This window comes from Saccopteryx leptura, chromosome 2 (genome assembly GCF_036850995.1).
Source record: "Saccopteryx leptura isolate mSacLep1 chromosome 2, mSacLep1_pri_phased_curated, whole genome shotgun sequence".
Classification (NCBI taxonomy): domain Eukaryota; kingdom Metazoa; phylum Chordata; class Mammalia; order Chiroptera; family Emballonuridae; genus Saccopteryx; species Saccopteryx leptura.
In genome coordinates, this window is record NC_089504.1 from 358,306,680 (window position 1) to 358,330,406 (window position 23,727).

General features: G+C 52.3%; 3 protein-coding genes and 1 non-coding gene across 15 annotated transcripts in view; 2 read left to right on the forward strand and 2 right to left on the reverse strand.

Annotated features, from left to right (window-relative positions):
• The window catches only part of CHD3 (chromodomain helicase DNA binding protein 3), a 58,526-nt gene extending 50,328 nt beyond the window's left edge, over window positions 1-8,198 (forward strand). For 4 of the 10 annotated variants that reach the window (XM_066364785.1, XM_066364787.1, XM_066364786.1 and 1 more), the window contains 15 exons: window positions 30-95; window positions 893-978; window positions 1,119-1,252; window positions 1,772-1,916; window positions 2,099-2,261; window positions 2,359-2,480; window positions 2,577-2,712; window positions 2,823-2,924; window positions 3,113-3,244; window positions 3,625-3,733; window positions 3,925-4,057; window positions 4,328-4,569; window positions 5,617-5,780; window positions 6,021-6,153; window positions 6,936-8,198. In XM_066364785.1, coding sequence (XP_066220882.1) covers window positions 30-95; window positions 893-978; window positions 1,119-1,252; window positions 1,772-1,916; window positions 2,099-2,261; window positions 2,359-2,480; window positions 2,577-2,712; window positions 2,823-2,924; window positions 3,113-3,244; window positions 3,625-3,733; window positions 3,925-4,057; window positions 4,328-4,569; window positions 5,617-5,780; window positions 6,021-6,153; window positions 6,936-7,176 — 2,108 coding nt within the window. In that variant the 3' untranslated portion in view covers window positions 7,177-8,198. The remainder of the gene's footprint in view (window positions 1-29; window positions 96-892; window positions 979-1,118; window positions 1,253-1,771; window positions 1,917-2,098; window positions 2,262-2,358; window positions 2,481-2,576; window positions 2,713-2,822; window positions 2,925-3,112; window positions 3,245-3,624; window positions 3,734-3,924; window positions 4,058-4,327; window positions 4,570-5,616; window positions 5,781-6,020; window positions 6,154-6,935) is intronic. The other 6 variants (XM_066364788.1, XM_066364795.1, XM_066364796.1 and 3 more) reach the window with 3 other exon arrangements.
• LOC136396179 (small Cajal body-specific RNA 21) lies at window positions 1,385-1,523 on the forward strand. Its single transcript, XR_010749581.1, has one exon. It is a non-coding gene; the product is annotated as a small Cajal body-specific RNA 21 (non-coding RNA).
• Window positions 8,199-9,114: 916 nt separating the features above from the next.
• On the reverse strand, window positions 9,115-14,302 carry RNF227 (ring finger protein 227). Its single transcript, XM_066364802.1, has 2 exons — window positions 10,718-14,302; window positions 9,115-10,609 (listed from the first exon to the last, which is right to left on the reverse strand). Exons 1-2 carry the CDS (start codon window positions 11,559-11,561, stop codon window positions 10,554-10,556), a joined length of 900 nt encoding a protein of 299 aa, XP_066220899.1. The 5' UTR covers window positions 11,562-14,302; the 3' UTR covers window positions 9,115-10,553.
• A 1,005-nt stretch (window positions 14,303-15,307) lies between these two features.
• Window positions 15,308-22,748, reverse strand: KCNAB3 (potassium voltage-gated channel subfamily A regulatory beta subunit 3). Of its 3 annotated transcripts, XM_066364804.1 has the most exons (14): window positions 22,113-22,748; window positions 20,756-20,799; window positions 20,310-20,347; window positions 19,984-20,063; window positions 18,431-18,475; window positions 18,301-18,345; window positions 18,044-18,087; window positions 17,762-17,848; window positions 17,446-17,531; window positions 17,168-17,288; window positions 16,985-17,079; window positions 16,762-16,882; window positions 16,511-16,599; window positions 15,308-16,302 (listed from the first exon to the last, which is right to left on the reverse strand). In XM_066364804.1, the coding sequence occupies exons 1-14, from the start codon at window positions 22,352-22,354 to the stop codon at window positions 16,225-16,227; spliced, it is 1,215 nt and encodes a 404-aa protein (XP_066220901.1). In that variant the 5' UTR covers window positions 22,355-22,748; the 3' UTR covers window positions 15,308-16,224. The 3 variants fall into 3 exon arrangements, with proteins under 3 accessions (XP_066220901.1, XP_066220900.1, XP_066220902.1); XM_066364803.1 differs by having other exon boundaries at window positions 16,511-16,882; XM_066364805.1 differs by lacking the exon at window positions 22,113-22,748 and adding an exon at window positions 21,345-21,786 and having other exon boundaries at window positions 16,511-16,882.
• Between the last annotated feature and the right edge of the window lie 979 nt (window positions 22,749-23,727).

A 23,727-nucleotide genomic window follows, 5' to 3' on the forward strand; every position in this document is an offset into this window, starting at 1 on the left:
CACTGAGCGCTGAACCCTTCCCGTTGTAGATAACCAGTCAGAATACTCAGTGGGATCAGAGGAAGAGGATGAAGACTTTGATGAGCGTCCTGAAGGTGGCATGTTTTCCTGACTTCCTACCACATTTTCTCCCATTTCACTTCCTACTGGCCTTTAAGCCTACTGTTTTTATATAAATAAATGTTCTTTTTTAAATAGAAAAAGTAAAGATTACAGATAAGCAGAAAGGAAGAAATATTCCTAATCTCACCCCTGTTAAAATTTGGAGTATATAACCACACAGGCTTAGATGCCTAAATGAAAGATGAGGAAAGGTTACATCATTTTACATTCCCATCTGTAATCTTCCTTGCATCAGATATTTACTACTAATTTTTCAGGATGACTTGATTCTTTGACACTTACTGAGTTAGTAGTTCTGAAAGTGCTTGGAAGAAAATTAGCCTGACCAGGCGGTGGCGCAGTAGTTAGAGCATCGGACTGGGATGCAGAAGACCCAGGTTCGAGACTCCAAGGTTGCCAGCTTGAGCACGGGCTCATCTGCTTTGAGCAAAGCTCACCAGCTTGGACCCAAGGTTGCTGGCTCGAGCAAGGGGTTACTCGGTCTGCTGAAGGCCCGCAGTCAAGGCACATATGAGAAAGCAATCAATGAGCAACTAAGTTGTCACAACAAAACTGATGATTGATGCTTCTCATCTCTCTGCGTTCCGGTCTGTCTGTCCATATCTATCCCCCTCTCTGTCTCTGAAAAAAAAAAAGAAAGAAAATTATAAGTGTCTCAGACGTGACCCAGGCCTTCCCTGAGTTCTGTATCTTGTGACAGTGGGGTGTTAGGAAGGACTAAGGGGTGGAGGAAGTGGAAGATCTGCTAACTGAGGTCACCCCTGCCCAGGGCGTCGACAGTCAAAGAGGCAGCTCCGGAATGAAAAAGACAAGCCTCTTCCTCCACTGCTGGCTCGAGTTGGGGGCAACATTGAGGTGAGGGCTGGCCCAGCCCCTTAGAGTTCCCTAAGTAGAGTGAAGGCTGGGGTGGGAAGTTGAGTCAGTGAGGGGAGAAGGGACCGAGGAGTGAGAGGCCTGGGTGTCCTCACCCACCCCCTTTTCTCCCCTGGCCTCAGGTGTTGGGATTCAACACCCGCCAGCGGAAGGCTTTCCTCAATGCCGTGATGCGCTGGGGGATGCCGCCGCAGGACGCCTTCACCACGCAGTGGCTGGTGCGGGACCTCAGGGGCAAGACAGAGAAGGAGTTCAAGTGAGTGTGGGTGACACGGGCCTGAGCTGGGTGAAGGGGTCAGAGCTTTGGACATTCCTTTCTTCCTCTTGGCCGCCACATGATGTGACCTTACTCAACTGATCATCACGCTCCCTGCCGCCCAACAGTTCCTAGCTCGGTTTCCTGGAGGTGGGCTTAGGCTGACCCACCTTCCCTCAGACGAGCTTAGAGTAGAGAGGCCGGACATCTGTCCCCACGGGAGAGGCGGTTGAGAGAGGAGCCACGCCCGGACTGTCCTCGCCTCACAGTTTCTTGGCCACGATAACCAGGCAGGGGAGCTGGTGGGAAAAGGATGAGGAGCTGACTGATGGCGCCTGGGAAGGGCGCACCAGCGCCAGGATGCAGTGGGAGGACAAGGGGGAGCAGGGGGGTTCAGGGCCTGGAGAGGCCAGGGGAGGGCCCCTGGGGCACCCGGGGAACTGAGGGTTCAGGGGTTCTGCCATCTCTGTGCCCCTCTGAAGGTTCTTCTAACCCCCCTCCCACCCCCTTGCTCCTTAGGGCCTATGTGTCTTTGTTCATGCGCCATCTCTGTGAGCCTGGGGCAGATGGCTCTGAAACGTTTGCAGACGGTGTCCCTCGGGAGGGCCTGAGTCGCCAGCAAGTGTTGACCCGCATTGGAGTCATGTCTCTCGTCAAGAAGAAGGTATCCGTTTTCCCCTCACCAAAAGAGCCAAGCTGCCTGCTTGGGCCCTGTCCTTCCTCTGTCTTGTGGCCCTGAGTTCTAGACTCAGGCTGGTTCGAGATGAGACAGAGGGGACTGGAGCTTCCTGCGTGTCCACTGCCTGAAGCAGACTTCTGTGTCTGTGACTTCCACCCCCCGCTCAGGTGCAGGAGTTTGAGCACATCAATGGGCGCTGGTCAATGCCTGAGCTGATGCCCGACCCCAGTGCTGAGTCGAAGCGCTCCTCCAGAGCCTCCTCTCCTACCAAGACATACCCCACCACCCCCGAGCTTTCTGCTACCAACAGCCCTTGCACCTCTAAACCTGGTAACTGGGTCCGAGCGGCAGCCGCCTTGGGGGCAGACACCTTGGCTTTGAGTCCAGGTGGGCTGAGTTTCTGTCTTCGCTCTGCCCTCCCTTGTAGCTACTCCAGCTCCCAGTGAGAAGGGAGATGGTGTAAGGACACCCCTGGAGAAGGATGAGACCGAAACCCCGGAGGAGAAGTCGGAGAAGAATAGCAAAGCTGGAGAGAAGTCAGAGACAGAGGTGTGTGGCTCCCGGCTGCCCTAGGAGAGGGAGTGGGGGGTTTGGGGGCAGGTGTCTGGGAACCCTCCAGTTCAATCACCCGCTGTTGTCTTCCAGGCTGATGCCCCCAGCCCGGCTCTGTCGCTCGGGGAGCGGCTGGAGTCGAGGAAGATGCCTCTGGAGGAGGAGGAGCCGGGGCTGCCTGGAGAGATGGAGCCTGAGCCTGGGTACCGGGCAGACGGAGAGAAGACAGGTGGGCGCGTGGACTTAGGGGTGACAGGCTTAGAATTCCAGTGCTCCCTCTTTTGGGGTCAGGGAATGAGGGTGACATCCACCCTTTCTGTCTCCTGTCCTGTCCCACAGCCACAGAGTCGACGCCAGGAGACAGGGGGGAGGAGAAGCCGTTGGATGGACAGGAACACAGGGAGAGGCCGGAGGGGGAAGCAGGGGATTTGGGCAAGAGAGGTAATGGGTGGAAGGACCGGACACCCTCGCACCTGAGGTACTCGGGGGTGGGGGGTGGGGGTGGAGTCTGGGGGACCAGAGGCCTGGATCCCGGGTGGGGAGCTGTGCGGAGTCCAGCACAGTAGGGGAGCAGTCTTGGGGCCTGGGCAGAGACTCCTGAGGTGTGAGCTCTGCCCCATCTGCCCCAGCAGAAGATGGTAAAGGGGGCCGGGAGCTTCGACCTGGGCCACCTCGAGAGGAGCTGCGACCCAACGGGCGCCGAGAGGAGAAGGCAGAGAAGCCGCGGTTCATGTTCAATATTGCAGATGGTGGCTTCACAGGTGGGGGGCGTCCCTTACTGCCACCACTTTTCACTGGGATTTGTTCATCCTCATGAGGTTTCTCGCTTTGCGTGAGGCCTCCTGCTACCTTCAGTTCCAAGTAACTGCCAATGAAATAGTGCATGCCGTCTCTGCTCCTTCCCTTCAGTCCTTCTTATGTGTGCTCTCAACTCCAAAGTTGTCTGTAATCCTACTTGTATTCTTCATTCTAACTTGAACCTTATCTGTAAGTACTTTTATTCCTGACCCTACGCCGACCTTGACGTGTTCCTCATAAAGAGCCCTTCGTGTCATTTACTGCTGTTCAGTTCTCTCACCTCTCTGTGGGGCTGGCTGGGGTTTGAAAGCTGCCGCCTCGTCTCCCTTCCCCCTCTCTGCAGAGCTGCACACGCTGTGGCAGAACGAGGAGCGGGCAGCTGTTTCCTCCGGGAAGCTCAACGAGATCTGGCACCGACGCCATGACTATTGGCTTCTGGCTGGGATTGTCCTGTATCCTTTGATACACATCCAAGAGGGGAAGAAATCTCTCAACAGGGGGAGAGGGGAATTTCAGAGAAGAGGGGTCCACGCCCGGGGAAGGGGGCACGGTGCTGCCCTTTGGGGAGATCAAGCCAGAAGGAAGAAGCGTTCACAGCCCAGCCCCGTTCAGTTCCTTAACGGTCCCCTTCCTCCTTCGGCAGCCATGGCTACGCACGGTGGCAGGACATCCAGAATGATGCTCAGTTTGCCATCATCAATGAGCCATTTAAAACTGAAGCCAATAAGGGGAACTTTCTGGAAATGAAAAATAAATTTCTGGCCCGGAGATTCAAGGTGGGGATGAGGGAGGAAAGAAACGTTGCTGAAGAGGGGCTAGGCCCGAGGTCGGCCCAGTCTGGGTGGGCTGCAGGGAAGGGGAACATCTTGAGGGCGGTGGTTATGTTCGAGGCCAGGACCAGAGTGTACCTCGTGTTTGGGACTGTGGTCTGGATCTGGGTTGGTGCTCAGGTCGGTGGTGGTGTGGAGCTGGGGGTGCCCGGGGCCAGCAGCGAAGTCTGGGTGCTGTGGCTCGCCAGCTGCTGACCCCTCTCCCTTTGCCCCCAGCTCCTGGAGCAGGCGCTGGTGATTGAGGAGCAGCTTCGGCGGGCGGCCTACCTGAACCTATCACAGGAGCCGGCGCACCCCGCCATGGCCCTCCACGCCCGCTTCGCCGAGGCCGAGTGCCTGGCTGAGAGCCACCAGCACCTCTCCAAGGAGTCGCTGGCGGGGAACAAGCCGGCCAACGCCGTCCTGCACAAGGGTAAGGGCCGCGGCGGCCCCGCGCGGGGGAGGGCCCACAACGCTGCGTAAGTCTTCACCCCGCACCCCTCAAAATCTTCCCACCCCCTCTGACCCCTTTACCCTCTGAACCACCTGCCTCTGACCTCTAACCCCTAACCCCTCCCCTGACCCACCTGGCACCCCCTTGGTTTTAGCCTCTAGGGTTTGTGCAGCCAGCCTTCATCCATGCCTAATAGCATTCACGTTAGTGCTTAAGCGAGGGACTTTCTTCCCAGAACACTGAGAGACTGTGTCATGTCCCCTCCAAAGGGCAGAACTTCTTCGCTGACCCACACATCTGCCATACAGCTAACAGCACCCTCGCCGGGGCCGGGGCCTGTGTAACGTCCACAGAAGTCCTTATCCCCAGTTTCACAGATCACATCCCTCACATCTCACTCATCCCCTGAGGCAGAAACTACCCCCATCCCGCCCTCTGACCCTACATCATGAAACTTCCCTTTGACCTTCAACCCTTTCTCCCAAACCCTCTTACCTTGAAAATAAAATATTAAATTCCAAAGTCTCCTAACCATCTAATCGTATCTGATGTAGCGACTGACTCCTGGCCCCTTTGATTCCTATTCTGATTCCCTGAATCTGTAATGCTGACCCTCTAACCTCCCTCCCCCCTTCCATATTAAAATCTTGATCCTTAAATCTTTAACACCACTTACCACCTCCCCACACCTCCTGACTATTTCCTCCCCATTTTCCCCACCCCGAAAACCTCACTCTTCTAGTATGGGATGTTCTGACAACTCCCCGCCCCCATGTCTTCCAATGTCCTCCCCTGTCTCCCTCTTCTCCGTCTCCCCTTTTCATCCTTTCTTCTCTCGCCATCTGTCTCTGTGGTGATCTGTTCTCTTTGCCTCTTACCTGACATTCCCCGTATCGTCGAGTTGCTCTCTCTACTTCTCTCATTTTCTTCTCTGGTTCTTTGACGTCTGTGTCCTGTCACTCTCTGTTTCTGACTTTATCTGTCCATCTGACTCCTCTTCTCTTTTCCTGGCTCCATTTCTTCCTTTCCCTGTCTTTCTCTTGTCCTTCTTTCTCCGTGGCCCGGGCCCCAGTTCTGAACCAGCTGGAGGAGTTGCTGAGCGACATGAAGGCAGACGTGACTCGCCTGCCAGCCACGCTGTCTCGAATACCCCCCATCGCAGCCCGCCTTCAGATGTCCGAGCGCAGCATCCTCAGCCGGCTGGCCAGCAAGGGCACGGAGCCTCATCCCACACCGGTAACCCCCTTTTCCTCTACTCCGTTCTCCCTGTTGGCACTCCTCTGGCACACATGCATACACTTACAGTGAGTCCGATACAATGTGGAAAGATGACTTACTCTAGCATACTCCTCGCCCTTGAGTCTCCGTGCTGGTGATACACCCCTCAGCAGTCCTGGAGTTTGGCCCTAACGTTTTCCCTACAGCTTCTTTCCTTTCAGGCTGTGGACCCTCTAAGGGCCTTGCTCTCTATTCCAGGTCTTTCCCCCGGGTCCCTACGCTACACCTCCGGGGTACGGGGCGGCCTTCAGCACCGCTCCCGCTCCCGTAGGGGGCCTGGCCGCCGCAGGCGCCAATTACAGCCAGATGCCTGCAGGGTCCTTCATCACAGGTCAGCTGCCTTTTTCTCTGTCCTTTTCCAAGCTTATCCCTGCTCGGCTACCCTGCATGCTTCACCTATCTCATTTCCTTGGAGTGCCCAGTGTTTTATGGAGTAGAATTGTTCTGGGCTTTCTTCCCACCCTTTCCTTTCCTTTCCTTTTTTTTTTTTTTAAGAGAGAGGAGGAGAGATAGACTCCTACATGAGCCCTGACCAGGATCCTCCCGTCTGGGGCTGATGCTCAAACCACCCGAGCTATCCTCAGTGCCAGGGGCCAACACTCAAACCAATCAAGCCACTGGCTGTGGGAGGAGAAGAGAGAAAGAAGGGGGAGAGGGAGGGGAAGAGAAGCAGATGGTCGCTTCTCATGTGTGCCCTGACTGGGGATCAAATCCAGGATGTTCTCATGCTGGGCCAGCACTCGACGCACTGAGCCAACCGGCCAGGGCCCCCTCCGTTTCTTAGTTTCTCTTCCATTCTCTTTATCAAAAACCTCATCCGGGTTTCAGAGGTTCTGCAGCTTGCTACCTCTTACCTGAGCCTCCTCCATTTGGGTTACTTCAGGGAACGAGAACATGAGTGAGAAAGGAGTATAGTGAGAGTTGGAACAGATGTCCCATCATAAAGCATGATGGGGAATCTCAGGGAAAGCAGTTTGCCCCGGTCTTCCCACCCCTACCCTGGAGAGTTGCAAGTGACATATGGTGACTTAGAAATGTGAATATACTGTTGTCAGAAAGGGATGTTTGGGAGTGAAATAGGGATTGACCCTTCCTTACCCTCTTCCCAAACAGCCGCCACCAACGGCCCTCCAGTGCTGGTGAAGAAGGAGAAGGAAATGGTGGGGGCATTGGTGTCAGACGGGCTGGATCGGAAGGAGCCTCGAGCCGGGGAGGTGATCTGCATAGACGACTGACTGGATCCCAGGCCTGCCCTTCGCCCAGGCCCCGTGCCCGAGGCCGACCCACAGCTCAGGCTCTGGGGCCTGCTGCCAACCCTCCGCCTTCCCCACCCCTTGGGCCACCACTGGGCTAGTAGCCCCTTTGCCCCTCTCTCTGACTTCTCTCTTCAAGAAGGGCCCTTTGTCTTTCTCCACTCCCACACACATTTCCCACCACGCTTTGAAAACTGCTGGTGAGAAGAGGTCTGGATGGGAGATGGTTAGCAGGGCCTTCCGAGTACCCTTATCCCCCACTGCCAAACGTACACAGCTTCCCAATAAATGGTTGTGGGGAGGAAAGAGGAGGAGCCTCCCCAGTCTTTATTCCTGCAATATAAGCTATGTCTTATGCAGAAGTGGGGGGTTAGTGTCGCTTGGCCTTTAGAAACTTGGGTGGGGGAAAGGAGCTTTGAAGAGAGGAGGGGGGCTTGATATGGAGATGACAGTGAGCCCTGGGAGGGAGGAAGGGAAGAGGAGGGGTGGCTGCATGTTTCCTTCCCCTACCTCTCCTCAAATAGAATGTGGAGCCATTACAAGGGAGTCGATTGCTGTTCAGCCTCAGAATAAAGGCGCCAGTCACTGGCTCAGTTACTTCCTGCGTACTGGCATCTTGTGTTGGGCATCTTACCCTCCACAGGGGCCAAGAACTACCCCTACCAAGAGGAATGGTCGGGCGATAACTCCCTCAAGCCAAAGAGGAGCTTCCCAATCTGTCCTAGGGACCCAGAAAGGGGAGGAGAGAACACAGGGGCCGGATGCTGGGGGAACCCTCAGCTCTGGAGCTCAGGTTCTTCAAGGACTTCTCTCCTCTCTCCTGAAGGCCTGAATACAGACTAAATTTGAGTGGGTTAGGCAGGGGGCCTAGTCAGGACCACCTTGCTTTTAGGACCAGAACAAAATAATGGAGAGCAGACTAGGGAGACATGGACACACCCTCCTCCCAGGAGGGGCCGAGGAGTGGCAGTTTGCATGGCGAACCCCCCACTTCCTCTTCACCGCCCCTTCACTTTCTTGCTTCCCCTTTCCCAGTCTCTTTTCGCACTCATTCCTGGTCTTTCCCAACCCCCTCTTCTGTATCAGGTTTATTGGTTGTACATATAAATTATACTTTCCTTTCTGTGTGCTCTGTTATTTTTGAGTGGGGGAGTTCTTTGGTTGGGGAGAGGGGTAAGGAAAGAAAGGGTGTTGCTTTCTGCCATTTCATGTTCTCCATCTTTCTTTTGTAAAAAAAAAAAAAAATATCTTGTGACTACCTTTTTCTCATTTTTATTGCCTGGATTATCAACTAAAAACACTGAGGCTTTTTTCCCAGCCCCAATCCTAATGGGATGAGCTCAGTTTAGAGATGGAGGGTGAGCCGCAGGATCCTCTGCAGGCCTCGGTGAGATCAGAGAGGTAGCAGGGCTTATTAGAAGTGTGGGAGGGGTGCCTGGCAAGATTCACAACTGCCTTCTATTCATCCTTTGATCAGTGATTCCCAACCCCCGGGCCACGGACCGATAGTGGTCCGTGGGCCATTGGTACTGGTCTGCAGAGAAAGAATAAATAACTTATATTATTTACGTTTTGTTTATATTTAAGTCTGGACGATGTTTTATTTTTTAAAAATGACCAGATTCCTTCTGTTACATCTGTCTAAGACTCACTCTTGTCGCTTGTCTCGGTCACATGATACATTTATCCGTCCCACCCTAAAGGCTGGTCGTGAAAATATTTACTGACATAAAACCGGTCCATGGCCCAAAAAACATTGGGGACCACTGCTTTTGATCATCCTTTCCATCTTCAAGAGTTGCTTAGTTCCCACAAGAGTCAGTAGAGGTCACCAAAGCTCCACAGGTTCGGTTCCTAGTGTGCAGAACTGCATACCTTTTCTTTTAAGGAGTTAGCGGGGAGGGGTGAGACCTCCCTGGCTTGCTAAATATTTGACCTGCTAGATGACACTTCCTTGACATGTATTGTTCACTACCAGGGCTGCTCAGAGGCTGAGAAAGATCAAACACTTCATATTTAAATGTTAAAAAAATGAAAGATAAATTCAGCAAACATTTATTGAGTACATGCTATACATTAACACTGTTGGCCCTGGAGGTGTAATAATCACAAGTCAGTCATTGCTCTCATGAAGCTTACACTCTATAGGAGATACCAACAAAACACATACAATCTGAAAATAAATAAAGTACTATGCTATAGAGGGTGAGGGGTGACACCAGGCTGAATGCTGAGAAAGCCTCCAAAAAAAGGAACATTTAAGCTGAGACTTAAGGATAGGAAAAAGCCAAAATATGGTTACAAAAATTGAAGTTTATACTTAAGTTCACATTTTTTACTTGGAGCAAAATGCAACTAGGCACACAATTTTAACTTCAGCAACAGAATGTCACTTTAGAAAAATCAAAATAGTATATAATTTATTAAGTACCATTTGTGTTCTAAACATCTCACCCATAGATGGTAGTATCCTAGAGTGTCTAGGACCTGGACCACTGCTTATATTTTTACCTGCACACAGACCACCTGGGATTCTTGTTAAAAGGCAGCTTCCGACTTAGTAAATTTAAAGTGGAATCCTAGGAGCTTGTTGCACTTCCAACAAGCTCCCACTAACTATATACTATAAGCTATTGATGGGATTTGAAAATAGAATCCATGGCACACAACAGAAGTCCAGTTATGGGAGACAAGGTTGAAGTTGTATGATAGGCATCTTTTTTTCAGTAATGACAATGTTTCCCTGTGACTGTAGAAACATCAAAAGTTTGATGCCTTTACCAAATGGCTCTCCCGTCTATCTTTGATACGCCCTAATCAGAGGCCTCAGATTAATGTTCTTTGGACCTTCGGATACCTGCCCTAATGGGTTGAAAGGAGATTCTGAAGTGAAGCAAGGCAGGAGGCATCTTGATCATTTTAGGAGCCCAGTACTAGGAGTGGGGAGGCAGTAAGTATGCAGCACTGAGGCCCGGGAGCGGGGGTGGGTAGTAAGCCAAAGGGCTTCTTTTCCTCAGTTCTCTTACAATGCTAGAGAAGTGAGATGAACATGACATGAAAATCAGCCTCTTCGCTCCCTCTTTGTGAAATTTTCAAACCATCGACACAGTATTGCTGTAATGGGACTTGTTGCTCCCACACACCAGAGCTGCCCTTGGCCAAAAGCCAAGTCACAGCTTAGGAAACAATCTGTCTTCCTCCCACGGGAATGTAGACTTTATTTTTATCATCCCTGGGCCACTCCATCCTGAAAATGGAAGACTGGCACAGTCAGCAGATGGGGGCGATTCACCTAGGAACCTCCCCAGCTCAGCATCAGCACCTCCCAGGGCGTTTCCTCCTGCCCTCGGATCCACTTCCTCATCAGTGCCAATCCTGGGATGGGAGGAAGGTAGCCTTGGCATCAGCCTCGGTACCACAGCACACCCTGAGAATGCAGCTCCCACCTTTCTTCTGCCTCAGCTTCCGGCTCCCGCGGTTACAGGGTGCAGCGGGTCACGTGGGCAAAGTCCTTGATCTCCGGACAGTACAGCACTGGGGAAAGAAGAGGGGTTAGTGGCAGCGGGAGGATGCAGCCGAATCCCTGGCTTTCCGAAGCACTCTTCCCCCGGGCCCCCGCAGCCTTCCGGGTTGGTTCCTCACCGTTGCTAGGCAGCGGGCGCCGCCAGCGGCGCGCGGGTGCCAGCACCGTGTCCCAGAGGCGTCGGAACGCGCGCCACCCTGCGCTCCTCGGCCCCGACCCCTTCTCGCTCTCCTCGTCCTCGTCGTCTGCCTCTCGGTGGGCGTCGCCACCTTCCCTGAGTTGGCTCCCCGTCTCATCAGGTTCACGTCCGGCCCGCGATTTTTCCTCCAACCGCGACCACAAGTCCGGGTCAACAGCCACCTCCGTGACCCCGCCGCGCGGGAGCGGGGTGGGCGCGCGGCAGAAAGGGCACAGGACGACGCGGCGCAGGCGCACCATGCGCGCGGCCGCCCCGCCGCGGTCCCCGCGCGCGGCCAGCTCGCGCAGGCAGGCAGTGCAGAGCGTGTGACCGCAGCGGGCGCGCGCCGTGCCGGGCAGGCGGCGGGGCGCGCGGCCCTCGAGGTTGAAGGGTCGGTAGCAGATGTTGCAGTCCAGCTCGCCCCGCTCCGGAAGGGACGGCACCTTCGCCAGGAGCTGCATGGTGCCCGCCGCGGACTTGAGAGCGTCGCTCACGCGGCTGTTGCGGTGGGCAGAACGAGCTGGCCCTCCCTGTGACCTGCATCGGGTCTTGGGGCCGGCGCCGCGGCCTCTTGCCTCTTTTAATAATGAGACCCCGCCCCTCGAGGCGTCACGCAGGGGTCCGGCCGCTCCCTCTGGCGGCACGCGTGGGGGCGGTGGAGGCGGAGGCCTGGAATGTCGATGCTGGCGGAGTTGGTCCCGGGATGGGGTAGGAGCACCGAGGGGTGTCAGGCCTGAGGCGGTCAGACGCGCACAGCCCTCCGCCCCCTCCACGCCTTCCTTCATCCTCCAGCACAAAGCCCGTGCGCCTTAATTCTGCGTGCAAATCCCTGGTTCTCTTCCTCGACCCCACGGTAGCCACTGGCACGGGTCACTACAGCCCGATGGGCCTGGTCTTTCAGCTGCTCACAGTCACAATCCCGCCAAAACAGCCTTCCTCGGCCAGTGACCGTGCCGCTCTGCCCAAGCTTCAGTGGGCTCCTGGATGTTTGAATGGATGCTGCCTGGCTGTGACTCGCATTCTGCCCTCCTCTCGTCTTAGTATACCTGACCCCCTGCGCTCTTGAAAGGCCGGCTCCCCAAATTTCTTCTTAAACTGCTCAACTCCCAGCAGACATCTCAGCCTAAGGAGGAACTTAGATCGCAAGACCATGGCCATAGGAATGATGGGAATCCTTTCCTTCCGGATTAGCCAGGCCCGGACACCCACGTAACATGATGGCTCCAACAAAACAGCCCAGCGTGAGGTCTGATTCAGGGATCTGACTTCCCTCACAGGTAAACAGGACATAGTACTCACAGCCCACGTTCTCTCGTGGTGCCACACCCGTGCCCAGCTGCATCTTCACCCTCCTCTCCTGCACAAGCAATCCAGGCTCTGCTGTGGAGCGTAAAGTCTAGAACCAGCTGGCTTGAATCCATATCCCAGCAACCACTGCTTACTCGTTGTGACACTTTGAGCAAGTTACTTAACTTCTCTGAGCTTTGGTTTCCTCATCTATAAAATGATAATAATAGGGTTGAATGGGCTTATACAGGTAAAGTGCTTAGAACGGTGCCAACCGTTCTAATATGTGGACCAACACCACATATTAACTATAATTATCATCCTGTGCCCCCAGCCTGTATTGTGTTCACTTTAACTTCACACTACCCAACCCCAACATGTTCAACACCCAGCTCTCTCGGTCAATACAAGATGGCATTTACTGGCAGTAATAGGCAATGCAGAGTTGGTTTTGCTTTTTAACTAGATTGTTAAAAACCTTCAAAGGTAATCTTTGTGAGGAGGCATACCATTGTTTTAAAGCAAACATTTTGGAATTTCTGAGTTGCATTGTGTTCATGGTCACTTGGGGGAAGCCATCTGCCTATTCCAGTAATGCTGTCATAATTCAAAACTGCTTTGGAACTTCTTTTTGGAATGGTGTTCGGAGATCTCACATCTTTTAATATCTCCAGTTGGTGATTAAATCTTAAACTTTTAAGGTAGATTTGATTATATAAATGCTCCCAGAGTGTTTGACATTTAAAGTCTCTCTAAGATTCAGACCTGGAGATCCAGTCACTTGCCTGACTTTTTTACTTATATTCAAGAACCCAACCCGATGATCTCCTTGTCCAAATCAGCATCTCTACCAGCATTTCCTACTTCTTTCTCTATCTGGCACCATAAGTCTAGGTGTCATCTTTGACCCCTCCTTCATTTTCATCTTCCTTTACTGACTTATCACCAAGCCCAGTTCATTTTGCCTCCTAAATGTCCCTCTAATCCACCTCCTTTTCTCCACCGCCAGTATACTACCCTAGTCCAAACTGCCATCACCTTATGCTCAGACCCTGGTAGGAGCCTCTTCACCAGTCCATCCACAGCCATTCTGCCCTTCTGCAAGCTCTTCTCCTTACTACTTAGTGATCTTCCCAAATCTCAAACTCAATCATGTCCTTCCTACCACACACCCCTTGGACTCCTGTTTAAAACCTCTTAATGTGGTGGGAGTTTATTATCCCCCAATTCCTCTGCAATGTAACTTTGTTGCTTCTCCCATTCAGTAGAAGGAATTGGGGTCTATTTTTCTATCCCTTGAATCTGGGCTCGCCTCATGACTTGCTTACTGATAAAATGTGGCAGAAGTGATGAGCATAGTCCTTCAGAGATGGTGCAGTTTCTGCCTTTGTGCCTCTGCGTTATTTCCCTGAGACCACCATGTAAGGAAACTCAAACCTGGGGTGGATGAGAAGAGAATTGAGGAGTCCCAATCAATAGCCAGTACTAACAACCAGACGTACCAGGGAGGCCATCTTGGATTTTTCTGCTCAGCCAAGTTAGTTGAATTCAGCTACGTAAGTGAGCCTAAATGAAAACAGCAGAGGAACGCCCGCCCAAGCCAGCTCACAGAATCATGAGAAAAACTAAGTGTTTAGAAGTTGTTTCCAGCCACTAAGTTTTGGAGGTAATAGGTTGTGTATCAATAGATAACTGGTCTAGAGGGTTTCCTACTGTCCTTAAGATAAAGATAATATTCCTAAGTGCCCTATTAGGTTCTGTATGTTTTGAAACACCCCCCCCACCCCCATTTCTCAAGTTCTGCTTCCACTCCTTTTTAGAAACTCTGGCTTTGGTGATCTTTGACTTGTATGTCTTTTTCTGCCACAAGGCTTTCTTGTATGCTGTTCCCTCTTGCTTTTGCCTTAGTAACACCCACTCATCTGTCAGCTCTCAGTGCACCCTTTCCTAAAAGTTTCTGTTTGGGGGGACACGTTTGTTTTGCCCATCTGTGAACATCACGAAGGTTGTTCTGAGTCTGGTTTGTTCGCCATCAAATTGCATAGTAGGACTCGGTAAATAAATACACTTGTTGAATTAATGAATGAGGTGAGTGATAAATGTGGTAAATGATGTGTGACAATAATGGAAGGTTTCTTACAAGGGGTTTCTACACTGCTTCTGAAGGTAATTATAAGGAGTTTAAAAAAAAATGTTTTGAGCAATGGGAGAAGCATTATTAAAATAAATATAACATCCAAGGTAATTGAGAGGACTATTTTGAATGTCTAAATTCGTGTATTTTTTTTACAGAATAATCATAGTATACTCATATATTTTAACTCTTTGTTCCCTCCACAGTCTTCCCAAATGAGTGGAAGATGATAGGAGAGGGCTATCTGTATTCATTAGTTGAGCTGGTTGGTTGCTAATCCAGAAAGTGGCATACTGCTTGTTGTCTTTTGGAAATTGATTTTACTTTGCTCTTCCAGCTTCAGGATCAAGGGTAGCAGGGAGATGATAAGGTTGTATTTTAAGGACAGCAGAGTTCTTCTTCCCAGCCTTGTGATCATTAAAGGTTGTAACTTTCCACCCACTTTCTGCCTCAGAGAAATCAGAGTCCTTAGGGAAGCCTAAGGGATGGTAGCTGAGACAATTCTATTTGATTCTGCCTTGCTGCCATCCTCACACCTCATCTTTCACTTGTTTTCTTTTCTTTTTCTCTTTCCTTTATAATGATTAACTCCTTTCCCTGTCTCTGTATCATCTCAGCCTTAGGCTGGGGTCCATGCTACCTCTCCATCAAATCACAAAGCCCCAACCTTAGAACAGTCCCTCCCACTGAGCCACAACAAAACCACCAGGATAGTTCCTTGGCATATGTATGGGTATGAGGCAAGAGGGAAATAAGTACAAGACCAGGCATGTAGCTAATGTAACTTTCAAAATCAAACAAGGCCAATGGTGTCAGAGGGAGGAAAAAACCTATAACGCCAGATCTCTCCAAGCCAGATTCTATGTATGGGATGTGGCACCTGAAGAAAGGAGGAACACTGGGGCCCGAGTTATCTGGTGCCTGGATCCTTGAGGAGAACGGTGCCTAGGAGCATAATGCTTGGGGCACTGCGGTATATGAGTAATGAAGAGAAAGCCAGTACTGGAGCTTTCTAATGGCCCCGGGGCAGGGGCGGGGGCTAGTGGGCCAGACATCTGAGACTGAGACCCTAACCTCCCACCCCCTGCAATTTCAGACACAGTCAGTGAGGAAGGATTTAGCTGAGATTTTATTTACAGTCTCCTGGAAAGTGTTACAGAAGAGGGGCCATCATTTATTGCTTTAAGAATATTGCCAGGAAGAAGACTGCAGTCCTCCACTGCCAAGGCTCACAAGTCTATCCCCAGACCTGTTTATGTCAGCCCTACAGCTCTGCTGTGACCTAAAGTCTGTCACTATTTCCTGTGAAGCACCACCTGCCTGTGTTTCCCAGGGGCTACCCTGACCAAGCTATACACCTGCCACCAAATTTCTGTCTTTGGCAGTGCTGTGTCTCTGTATTCTCCACCCTACACCCTTCCGGCAGAAACCACGGATTTACACCGATTCCAGTTCTAGGCCCTCCTCCACCTTCTGGCTGGGAGGCAGGGTCCTGATTTCCAAAGATAATCATTTACTTCCTGCCAGGGCCAGCCTGGCTTCCTTTGTACAGCATTACCAAGAGCCTCCTCTTCCTTTGTCCCAGATGACAGGAACCTTACTTCTCATTAGGTTATTACCCCAGAACAACATTTCAAGGGCCACTTTTGAGGTACTCTTTCTTTCTTATGTCTGCCAGTGTTTCTTTAATGGGCCTCGGATCATGGGGCAAGAGAGAAGGGAACGAGACCAAATGGCAGAGAAGGGACAGAGAGGACCAGTAGCTCATGCCTGGGACTCGCAGAAGACCTAGAAGAACGCCGCAGGTAGCAGCAGACTACTTTTCCTCTCCAGTCCCACTGCGGAAGGATATGGCTTTGTTCATGCATATCGATTAGCGAAGCCGGAACTCGTTAGTGGGCGGGACCACCTGGCTCTGGCCGTTGCGTGGAGGGATCTGGAGCAGGAGGGAGGCGGCTGCGGCGAAGCAGTTCTGGGTAGGCGGGCGTGCAGTGGCCACGGATTTGGGTGCCTGCGCCCCCAGCGGACTATTTCTTGGAATGTGGTTTGTTCCCCAGGAGTCCGTCTATCTCCATAACCGTCTGCGGGGTCAGCTGGCTCAACACCTGGAGGAGAATGGGGTGGCTGGGTCACTGAAGGAGGGCACGCACAGAGGGCCAAGTGACTGGGAAAAGAGGCTCAGCTGTGCCCGGTTCGCCTTGTCACCCTGGATCTCTCATCTGCGATGTGAGGGCCCTGTAGTGGGTGACCTCACAGGCCTTGACACCGAGGGAGGGGACAGAGAGGGGCTCCACCTCTGAGTCCTCAGCTCACCTGCAGAGCACCCAGATGTTCTATCAGCTGCTCTGAGCTCGACACGCCCAGCAAGACGGAGCTGACACCCTCACTGCGGAGACACCACGCTGGGGCCAGAGGAGGAAAATAAGAGAGCTGATGGGTAACAGTGAGCGTGCGGACTGTGGAAGTGTCTCTGAGGAAGAAGATTCTCCCTAAGGACAAACCAGCTTGGCAGTGTCTCAGGAGGAGACACGCCCCCGCAGGGTCCACGGCTGGCCGTGCCTCACCAATAGCAAGCTGTGCCACAGTGCAGCCCAGGTGCTGAGCGATGGGGAGGAGGTCCATGACTTTGGCGTGTTGCTTCTTGCCATCCTCATTTTGCACTTTGTCCCTGAGCCATTGGTAGCCCTGAAGACCAAAGAGAATTGGCCAAACAAAAACAAAAAAACCCCACCACCCCAGAACAGCCAAGATAGCCCAGTCCTGCCACCTCGAGCCCCAAGGTCACACCTTGATGGTGGCCCTGCAGGGGTCTGGAACTCGCCCATCATACTTGCTAGTGATGAGGCCACAGGCCAGAGGGGACCAGGTGACTGAGCCAACACCTAAGAGGAAGAAGATTGGATATGAGGGAAAGGATCCCGGTGATGATGGTGAGCCCAAGGGAAAGGCATGGATGAGGGAGCTGCAAACCGATCTTGTGGTAGAGCTCTGGCAGCTGCATCTCCACCTTCTCTCTCTGAAACAGATGGTGCTCTGCTTGTTCACACACTGGAGGAATCAGATTGAACTGCCTGGCCATGGAGTAGGCCTCCTGAGTGTGGAAGGAAAGAGATTGGGGAGGGGAGGAGATGGGGGTCGGAGCACTTATTCCATTTTCTTCCACTCATCCAATGGATGGGGATTTGGAGTGGCCATGTGAAAAGTGGGAACCCGTTGTGGGACAGGGGGAAGAGGGGTAGCACACATACCATGATTTCTGCAGCCCCCCATCGGGATGTTCCCCAGTATAGGGCCAGGCCCTGGTTGATGACATAGGTCATGGCTCGCACAATCTCTAGGCATATAGGAGAGGGAAGGCTTTACTGTCAAATCCCTGACACCCAGGGCTCCAGACCTCCCACCAAGACCCCAGGCATCTCTATGCCTCCCTCCATCTCTAAGTCCTGGGGTCTGAGCCTCCACTGTGGAGACTGGGAGGCCGCCCGAGCAAGGGCTGGCTTCCTACTGAGGGTATGAGAAGGGCTCAGTTTTGAAGGCTGGTCAGGATTGGGATGCCGCTTTTACCCTCCATGGGACTGTTGGGGTCTGAGCGATTAGCGAAGACAATGTCCACGTATCCCAGCTGGAGACGTTCCAGAGATCCTCGCAAACCTTGGGTAGGGATGAGGAGAGATAGGTAAGCACCTCAGCTTCAGTTTCCGAAGAATTCAGACCTTGCCCCTTTGCCATGGCCACTTGAGTTTCAGTTCCCTATTCAAAGCTTCTAACTCAGTAGCCTCAAAGAATGTTCCCGACTCCTCTGACTTCAATACAAGCCACTTCAGATTCCCAGTGTCTAACTCTCACCCTCGATGATGTGCTTGCGGCTCAAGCCTCGCTCAGTTTCTGCCCTGTAGGAAAAGGTAAGTCAGAGATGAGGTGTGACAGAGGTAGGAGAGCAGGGCAGGCCTGGCACCGTGAGGAACGGGGACTGCATGGGTTCTTACAGGCAGGCTGCGGACCTGGGGCAGCAGGTGTGGGGACAGCTGCCACCACCCCATCCCATACACCTTCACACATCCTCTGTAGATCTTTGCCCCAGTTCTAGTGGAGCAGGCACTTACTGTCCTCCCCAAAAAATCTTGGTGGTGATGACATAGCTTGATCTCCTGGAAAAAGAGAAATGTAAGAACCAGCGAGAAAAGGATGTTTTGATGATCGTGTGCCCAGCAACCCATCAAAACACAGTCTCACCTCCAACCTTTGCTCCTGAGGATATTGCCTAGGGTTCTTTCAGCCCTGGAAGAAAGACAATGTAGAAGCACTGACTCCTTTAAGCTGGATCAGTTCCTTCCCCTGCTCCCCATCTTTCCCTTCAACTAATTTCCTCTCCTGTAAAGTGAAGCATAAACCAGGAGCCCACTGGGCTGTTAGCTCCATCCTGGACTAAATAAAAGATGCTCCTGGAACTAAGGGTATCATACAGTTTTCATTCAATCATTTAACAAATATCAATTGGGCATCAACTATGCACCAAGCTCTAATCTGAGTTTCTGAAGGTATAGAATATGATGAGGGGTGTGGGACAGACTAGGGAGACCCTGGTTGCCCTGCCCCTTGAGTCACCACAAAATCCCACCCATCCTCCAAAGCTTAGCTCAGATTCTGCCACTGGGCAGAATGGAAAATGCTCTGATTGCTGGAGACTATGGTCAGTACTTCTTGTCAGTTCCATGTCTCTTATTGGCTACACCAGCGATTTTCAACCAGTGTGTTGCAAGAATTTTTAAAACATGCAATATCTGACTATTTAGTTAGAAGCATTGACCTCTTTTCCCTTAGATTATCAAATTAAAAAATGACAGCCAACACAATAGCCATCTTGTGTGAATGAATCAAAATTATATCCTTTTTTTTGTCAGATCGGCAAAAAATATATTTTTGATGTGCCACAGAACAGAATTTCAGTAATTAGTTTATGTGTGTCATGAGAGGAAAAAAAGTTGAAAATCGCTGGGGAAATAATTCTTTGGCATTTAATTATGAGTTGAAGGGTGACGAATCTTAAGTTGTTATGGTGGACTTTTTATTCAGACTTTCATATCTCCTTGTCTTTTTGGTTTGTTTGTTTAACCACTTAGTCTGAGCTTTTTGAGGGTATTTTCACATCATCCTACAAGCAGTGCCCACTCTGTGCTAGGCTCTGTAAAATACTTAGTGACATGAGGAAAAGCAAGACTAATTTCATGAAAGAAGGAACATCCCAGTTGAGCAGCAAATACGGCCACATGAACCAGTAATTAATAATGGTGTGTCAGAGGGCAGTGTAAAGTGCTTTGGGAACTGAGGGTGGTAGTAACAAACTATGGGGAATTGGGTGAGGGCTGCTTGGAGGAGCTGACACTTAGGCCAAGTCTTCAAGATGAGCAGAAGAGTTTGCCAATGGAGAAGAGGTAGGAGTAGGTCAGCCTAGGTTTGGGCTACTCCCAGCGTGAAGCCATGGGTACGTGATGTGGCATGGTGCATTTGAAAATTTAGCTTTGTAATCCCCATGCAGTTGCCCATAACAGATGTCCAGAATATATTTGTTGGTTTTTATTTTGACTGGACAGTGTTCCCACTGCCCTCTAAGCTGAAGAGGGACTGATGTTTGGGACTATGATTCCCATAGTGTTTCGGGGGCCCACTGGCAGAAAGGTTAGAATTTAGTGTTGGCAGAATTCCCAGAGTTCTTCCGAGGGAAGACACGAAGCCCTGATATTTTCTCTGCCTTTTAAATGTAACTCAGCTCTTTACCCCGTCCTTACTTTCCAGCCGCATACACTTCGGCGGTGTCGAACAGGTTTACACCGTGCTCATAGGCCACTGTCAGTACATCTTCTGCTGTCTAGGGAGGTGAGAAAAGGAGTTGGAGACCCGCCCTGGCCCCTCTGTTACCCCCCTCACTGCACTCCAGCCCATAGCACTTCAGCCTTGGCTTCCACCTCCTCTACCCTTTCCTCGTCCAACAGCTCTACATCCCATCCACTATTCTCTGTTTGCTGTCCTGCCCAAACCCCTATCCAAGTCCATTTCCCCTTGTTCTGGTTCCCTCCTAGCCCTTCAGCCTGCTCCTAGGTCCCATCACTTATACCTCATCAGAGATCTGGGAACCAAATGTGACCCAGGTACCTGAAAGAGAGAAGCCAGACATGTTGAGAACTGTGGGAGGCAAACCAGGAAAGAAAACCCTCCCTTAAATGTTCTCTTCTAGCCTGACCAGGCGGTGGTGCGGTGGATAGAGCGTTGGACTGGGATGCGGAGGACCCAGGTTCAAGACCCCGAGGTCGCCAGCTTGAGCGCAGGCTTATCTGGTTTGAGCAAGATTCACCAGATTGAGCCCAAGGTCGCTGGCTTGAGCAAGGGGTCACTCAGTCTGCTGTAGGCCCCCCCCCATCAAGGCACATATAAGAGAGCAATCAATGAACAACTAAGGTGCCGCAACAAAGAATTGATGCTTCTCATCTCTCTTCCTGTCTGTCTGTCCCTATCTGTCCCTCTCTGTCTCTGTCACACACACAAAAAAAATTTCTAACTCACCTAGGCCAAGACAGGACACCCGAAGACCAGACTTTCCTAGGTTTCTGCAGAAGATAGAAGTAGCAAGAAGTGTGGAGCTTCCATTAGGGACATAGGTTATCAGTCTCCAGCTCCTCTCCTTCCAGAACGAGAAACCCTCACAGTGTCTCAGTCCAAAGAAAGTAGACCCAGTGGGCTGCCAGATTGGGCCGTTCAATGCTCGTAGTGTAAGTGAACAAATGAGTGACTTCTCCTCTGTATCTGCTGTCCAATGCCTGTCCCCCTCCTATCACCCTGAAGATGTGTTGCCTGGTGTCTGTTTCTTCTGGGGGTCTTGTCCATGTTTGAATCATACCTGGGTTGTGTGGAGTTGGGGGCTAGGAGGAATGGGACTGGCTGATTGTGATGAGTTTGTGAAAACGGACCTTCAGACAGAGAGCGCTATACTAAAGGGCAGACACTGGAGCTGGAGAGGTAAACCAAGTCAAATCCAGGCACTCTGGCAAGTGCCCCCAGATAGGCTAGGGCGGCAGATGGGCGTCCAGCAAAAGTAGGACACTAAGCTGGGAGTATGACAGGAAAGGCGAGTTCTCCCTCTTCCTCTACTTACTTCCTCTGTCCCTGTGGGCTTGTGAAGTCCATCTCTGAACCAGAGAGCCCCCTCCTCCCGAGGCCCCACTCAGGCAGTCAGCTCAGCTTCCCACACAGTGCTGCCACATGGAAGGGATCGAATTCCACAAATGACAAAGCCAGGTCAGATCAGTGGTCTGTGCTCACTTCCAACAGGAGCCCCTCCCCTCCCCTCCCCCTCTGCCAGTTGTGAGAGCCCAGCAGTTCTCTGAGATGGTCGGTTACATTACAGTCCAGTCCACCTTCCCCTGCGGACCCGTTCCTCAGCATGGGTTTGAGAGATGTGCTCCATTCTTCCCAGGGCCCCACTTCTGTCCTGGCTAAGAAAGGTCGCAGGAGAATGGGCCCATGGGGCAAGTGCGGGCAGTCTCTGGGGCAAACACCCCGAGCAAGGCCAGAGTGAGAAGCCCTTTCCTTCCCCCTGTTCCTAGGACACGGACCCAAGGACACTGTATCTGACGGGGTAGGGGTGGCGGTGCATCCCCGGCTCTCCTGGGAGTAAAGACAAAAGCTCAGGGGCATCCCTGGGATCGGACAGGTCCACATCAACCTTGAATTTCTCCTAGTTAGGGGTACCGACAGAGACCAAGAGAGGGATCAAGGTAAGGGAGCGCCGGTAACGGGAAGACAGATGCAATGAGCCGGGACCTTCTTAGCGAAGTTTGAGGGGGTCCTGGTGGCATCCCAGGACGCCTGAGGGGTCAGGAAAGGGGAGCGGATGAGGTGGGCTGCCCGGCCACCCCCATACCTGTATTTCATGCCAGTGCCTCGGCCGGTGCTCTCTCGAAGGGCCCCAGCGGGCCCTGGGGCCCGGGGGACCACTGCGGCCCGGGCCTTGGGGCCTGACCCTCCTCCTCCGGGAGGGTTCCCATGCACCCCGCCGACCGGCCCACCATTACCGCCCCCGGGAACCGGCCGCGGTCCACACAGACGGTCCTCACTGCCCCGGCTGCGAAGGTTCTGCTCAGTACATGCGATGGACACTTGCATGCCGGCTGGCCAGCGTGGGGTAAGGGGCTCCAAGAGGGCGGGAAGGGGAGTAAGCCGGGAAGCCCGAAGGCAGACAACGGGGGGGGGGGGGGGGGTTGGTGGCTCTAGCTCAGAGGAGAGTGGGGAGACCGAGGAGGCTGCGGAGGGAGTCAGCAGGCAGGATCAGGCCGCGGGGGTGGGTGCTGGAGGTCGCGGGGGTTGCGGCGGTGGGAGGGGGGATGCAGGGGGAACCACGAGGGGAGATCTTCCTCTACCGGGGCACTGCGCGGGGAGGAGGGGAAACAATGAATGAGGGTAGAGGTGGAGGGGATCCCAGGAGGCTAGGGACCTGGGGAGGAGTAGGACGGAAGAGATGTCACCTCAGCCTGAACCGCAGTAGGACCTGCTAGGCTCCCAGCCGCGTCCGCAGCGGGCCCAGCTAATCAACATGCAGGCACTGCCCCCTCATCTGCATAAGCCCGCCAGCCTCCCAGTTAAACCCACCATCGTCTGCATAAGCCCGCCTTCCGAGGCTCTACGGCTTGAACATTGGGTGTACTCAGAGGAGCCAGAGAGCAGAACCCGGGAGAATGCTTCTCAGTACTTTCTGGGACCCGAGGCAGGTCGGACTTCCTCCAGCCCAGTGGTTCTCAGTAGGGGACAATTTAGCCCGCTGGAGCCGTTTGATAAGATCTGAAGACATTTTTGACCATTACTACTGGGATGGGGATGGATGTGCTACTAGCGTCTAATGTAGGCGTGGCCAACAGTTTTTGCCCCCCCCCCCCGGGGGCCAGATTAGAAAGAAAACTTTTTTCACTGGCCAGACGAAATATTAAAATTAAAAAATGTTGCCCTGGCCGGTTGGCTCAGCGGTAGAGCGTCGGCCTGGCGTGCAGGAGGCCCGGGTTCGATTCCCGGCCAGGGCACACAGGAGAAGCGCCCATCTGCTTCTCCACCCCTCCCCCTCTCCTTCCTCTCAGTCTCTCTCTTTCGCTCCGCAGCGAGGCTCCATTGGAGCAAAGATGTCCCGGGCACTGGAGATGGCTCTGTGGCCTCTGCCTCAGGTGCTAGATTGGCTCTGGATGCAACAGAGCTACGCCCCAGAGGGGCAGAGCATCGCCCCCTGGTGGGCATACCGGGTGGATCCCGGTAGGGCGCATGCGGGAGTCTGACTGCCTCCTCATTTCCAGCTTTGGAAAAATGAAAAAAAAAAAAAAAAAAAGTTAAATGCAAAAACGATTCATTTAACTAAACAAAATTTTATTATGTAATTTGTTTATGAATAAATGTGAGTGAAATTTTAATATACAATATTATTTTAATAAAAATATAATTACATACTGTATAAATATCCAAATTATTGCAATAAATTAAAATTTTAATTAATAGAA

Coding starts and splice junctions, on each gene's coding strand:
- RNF227 (XM_066364802.1), bottom strand. CDS start 11,561: ATGAAGGAAGGCGTGGAGGGGGCGGAGGGCTGTGCGCGTCTGACCGCC. Junction 10,610..10,717: donor GCGCCCGCTGCCTAGCAACG/GTGAGGAACCAA, acceptor TTCTTTCCCCAG/TGCTGTACTGTCCGGAGATC.
- KCNAB3 (XM_066364803.1), bottom strand. CDS start 22,354: ATGCAAGTGTCCATCGCATGTACTGAGCAGAACCTTCGCAGCCGGGGC. Junction 20,800..22,112: donor GGCACTGGCATGAAATACAG/GTATGGGGGTGG, acceptor TATCTTCTGCAG/AAACCTAGGAAAGTCTGGTC. Junction 18,476..19,983: donor GAAGTGTATGCGGCTGGAAA/GTAAGGACGGGG, acceptor TCTTTCTTCCAG/GGCTGAAAGAACCCTAGGCA.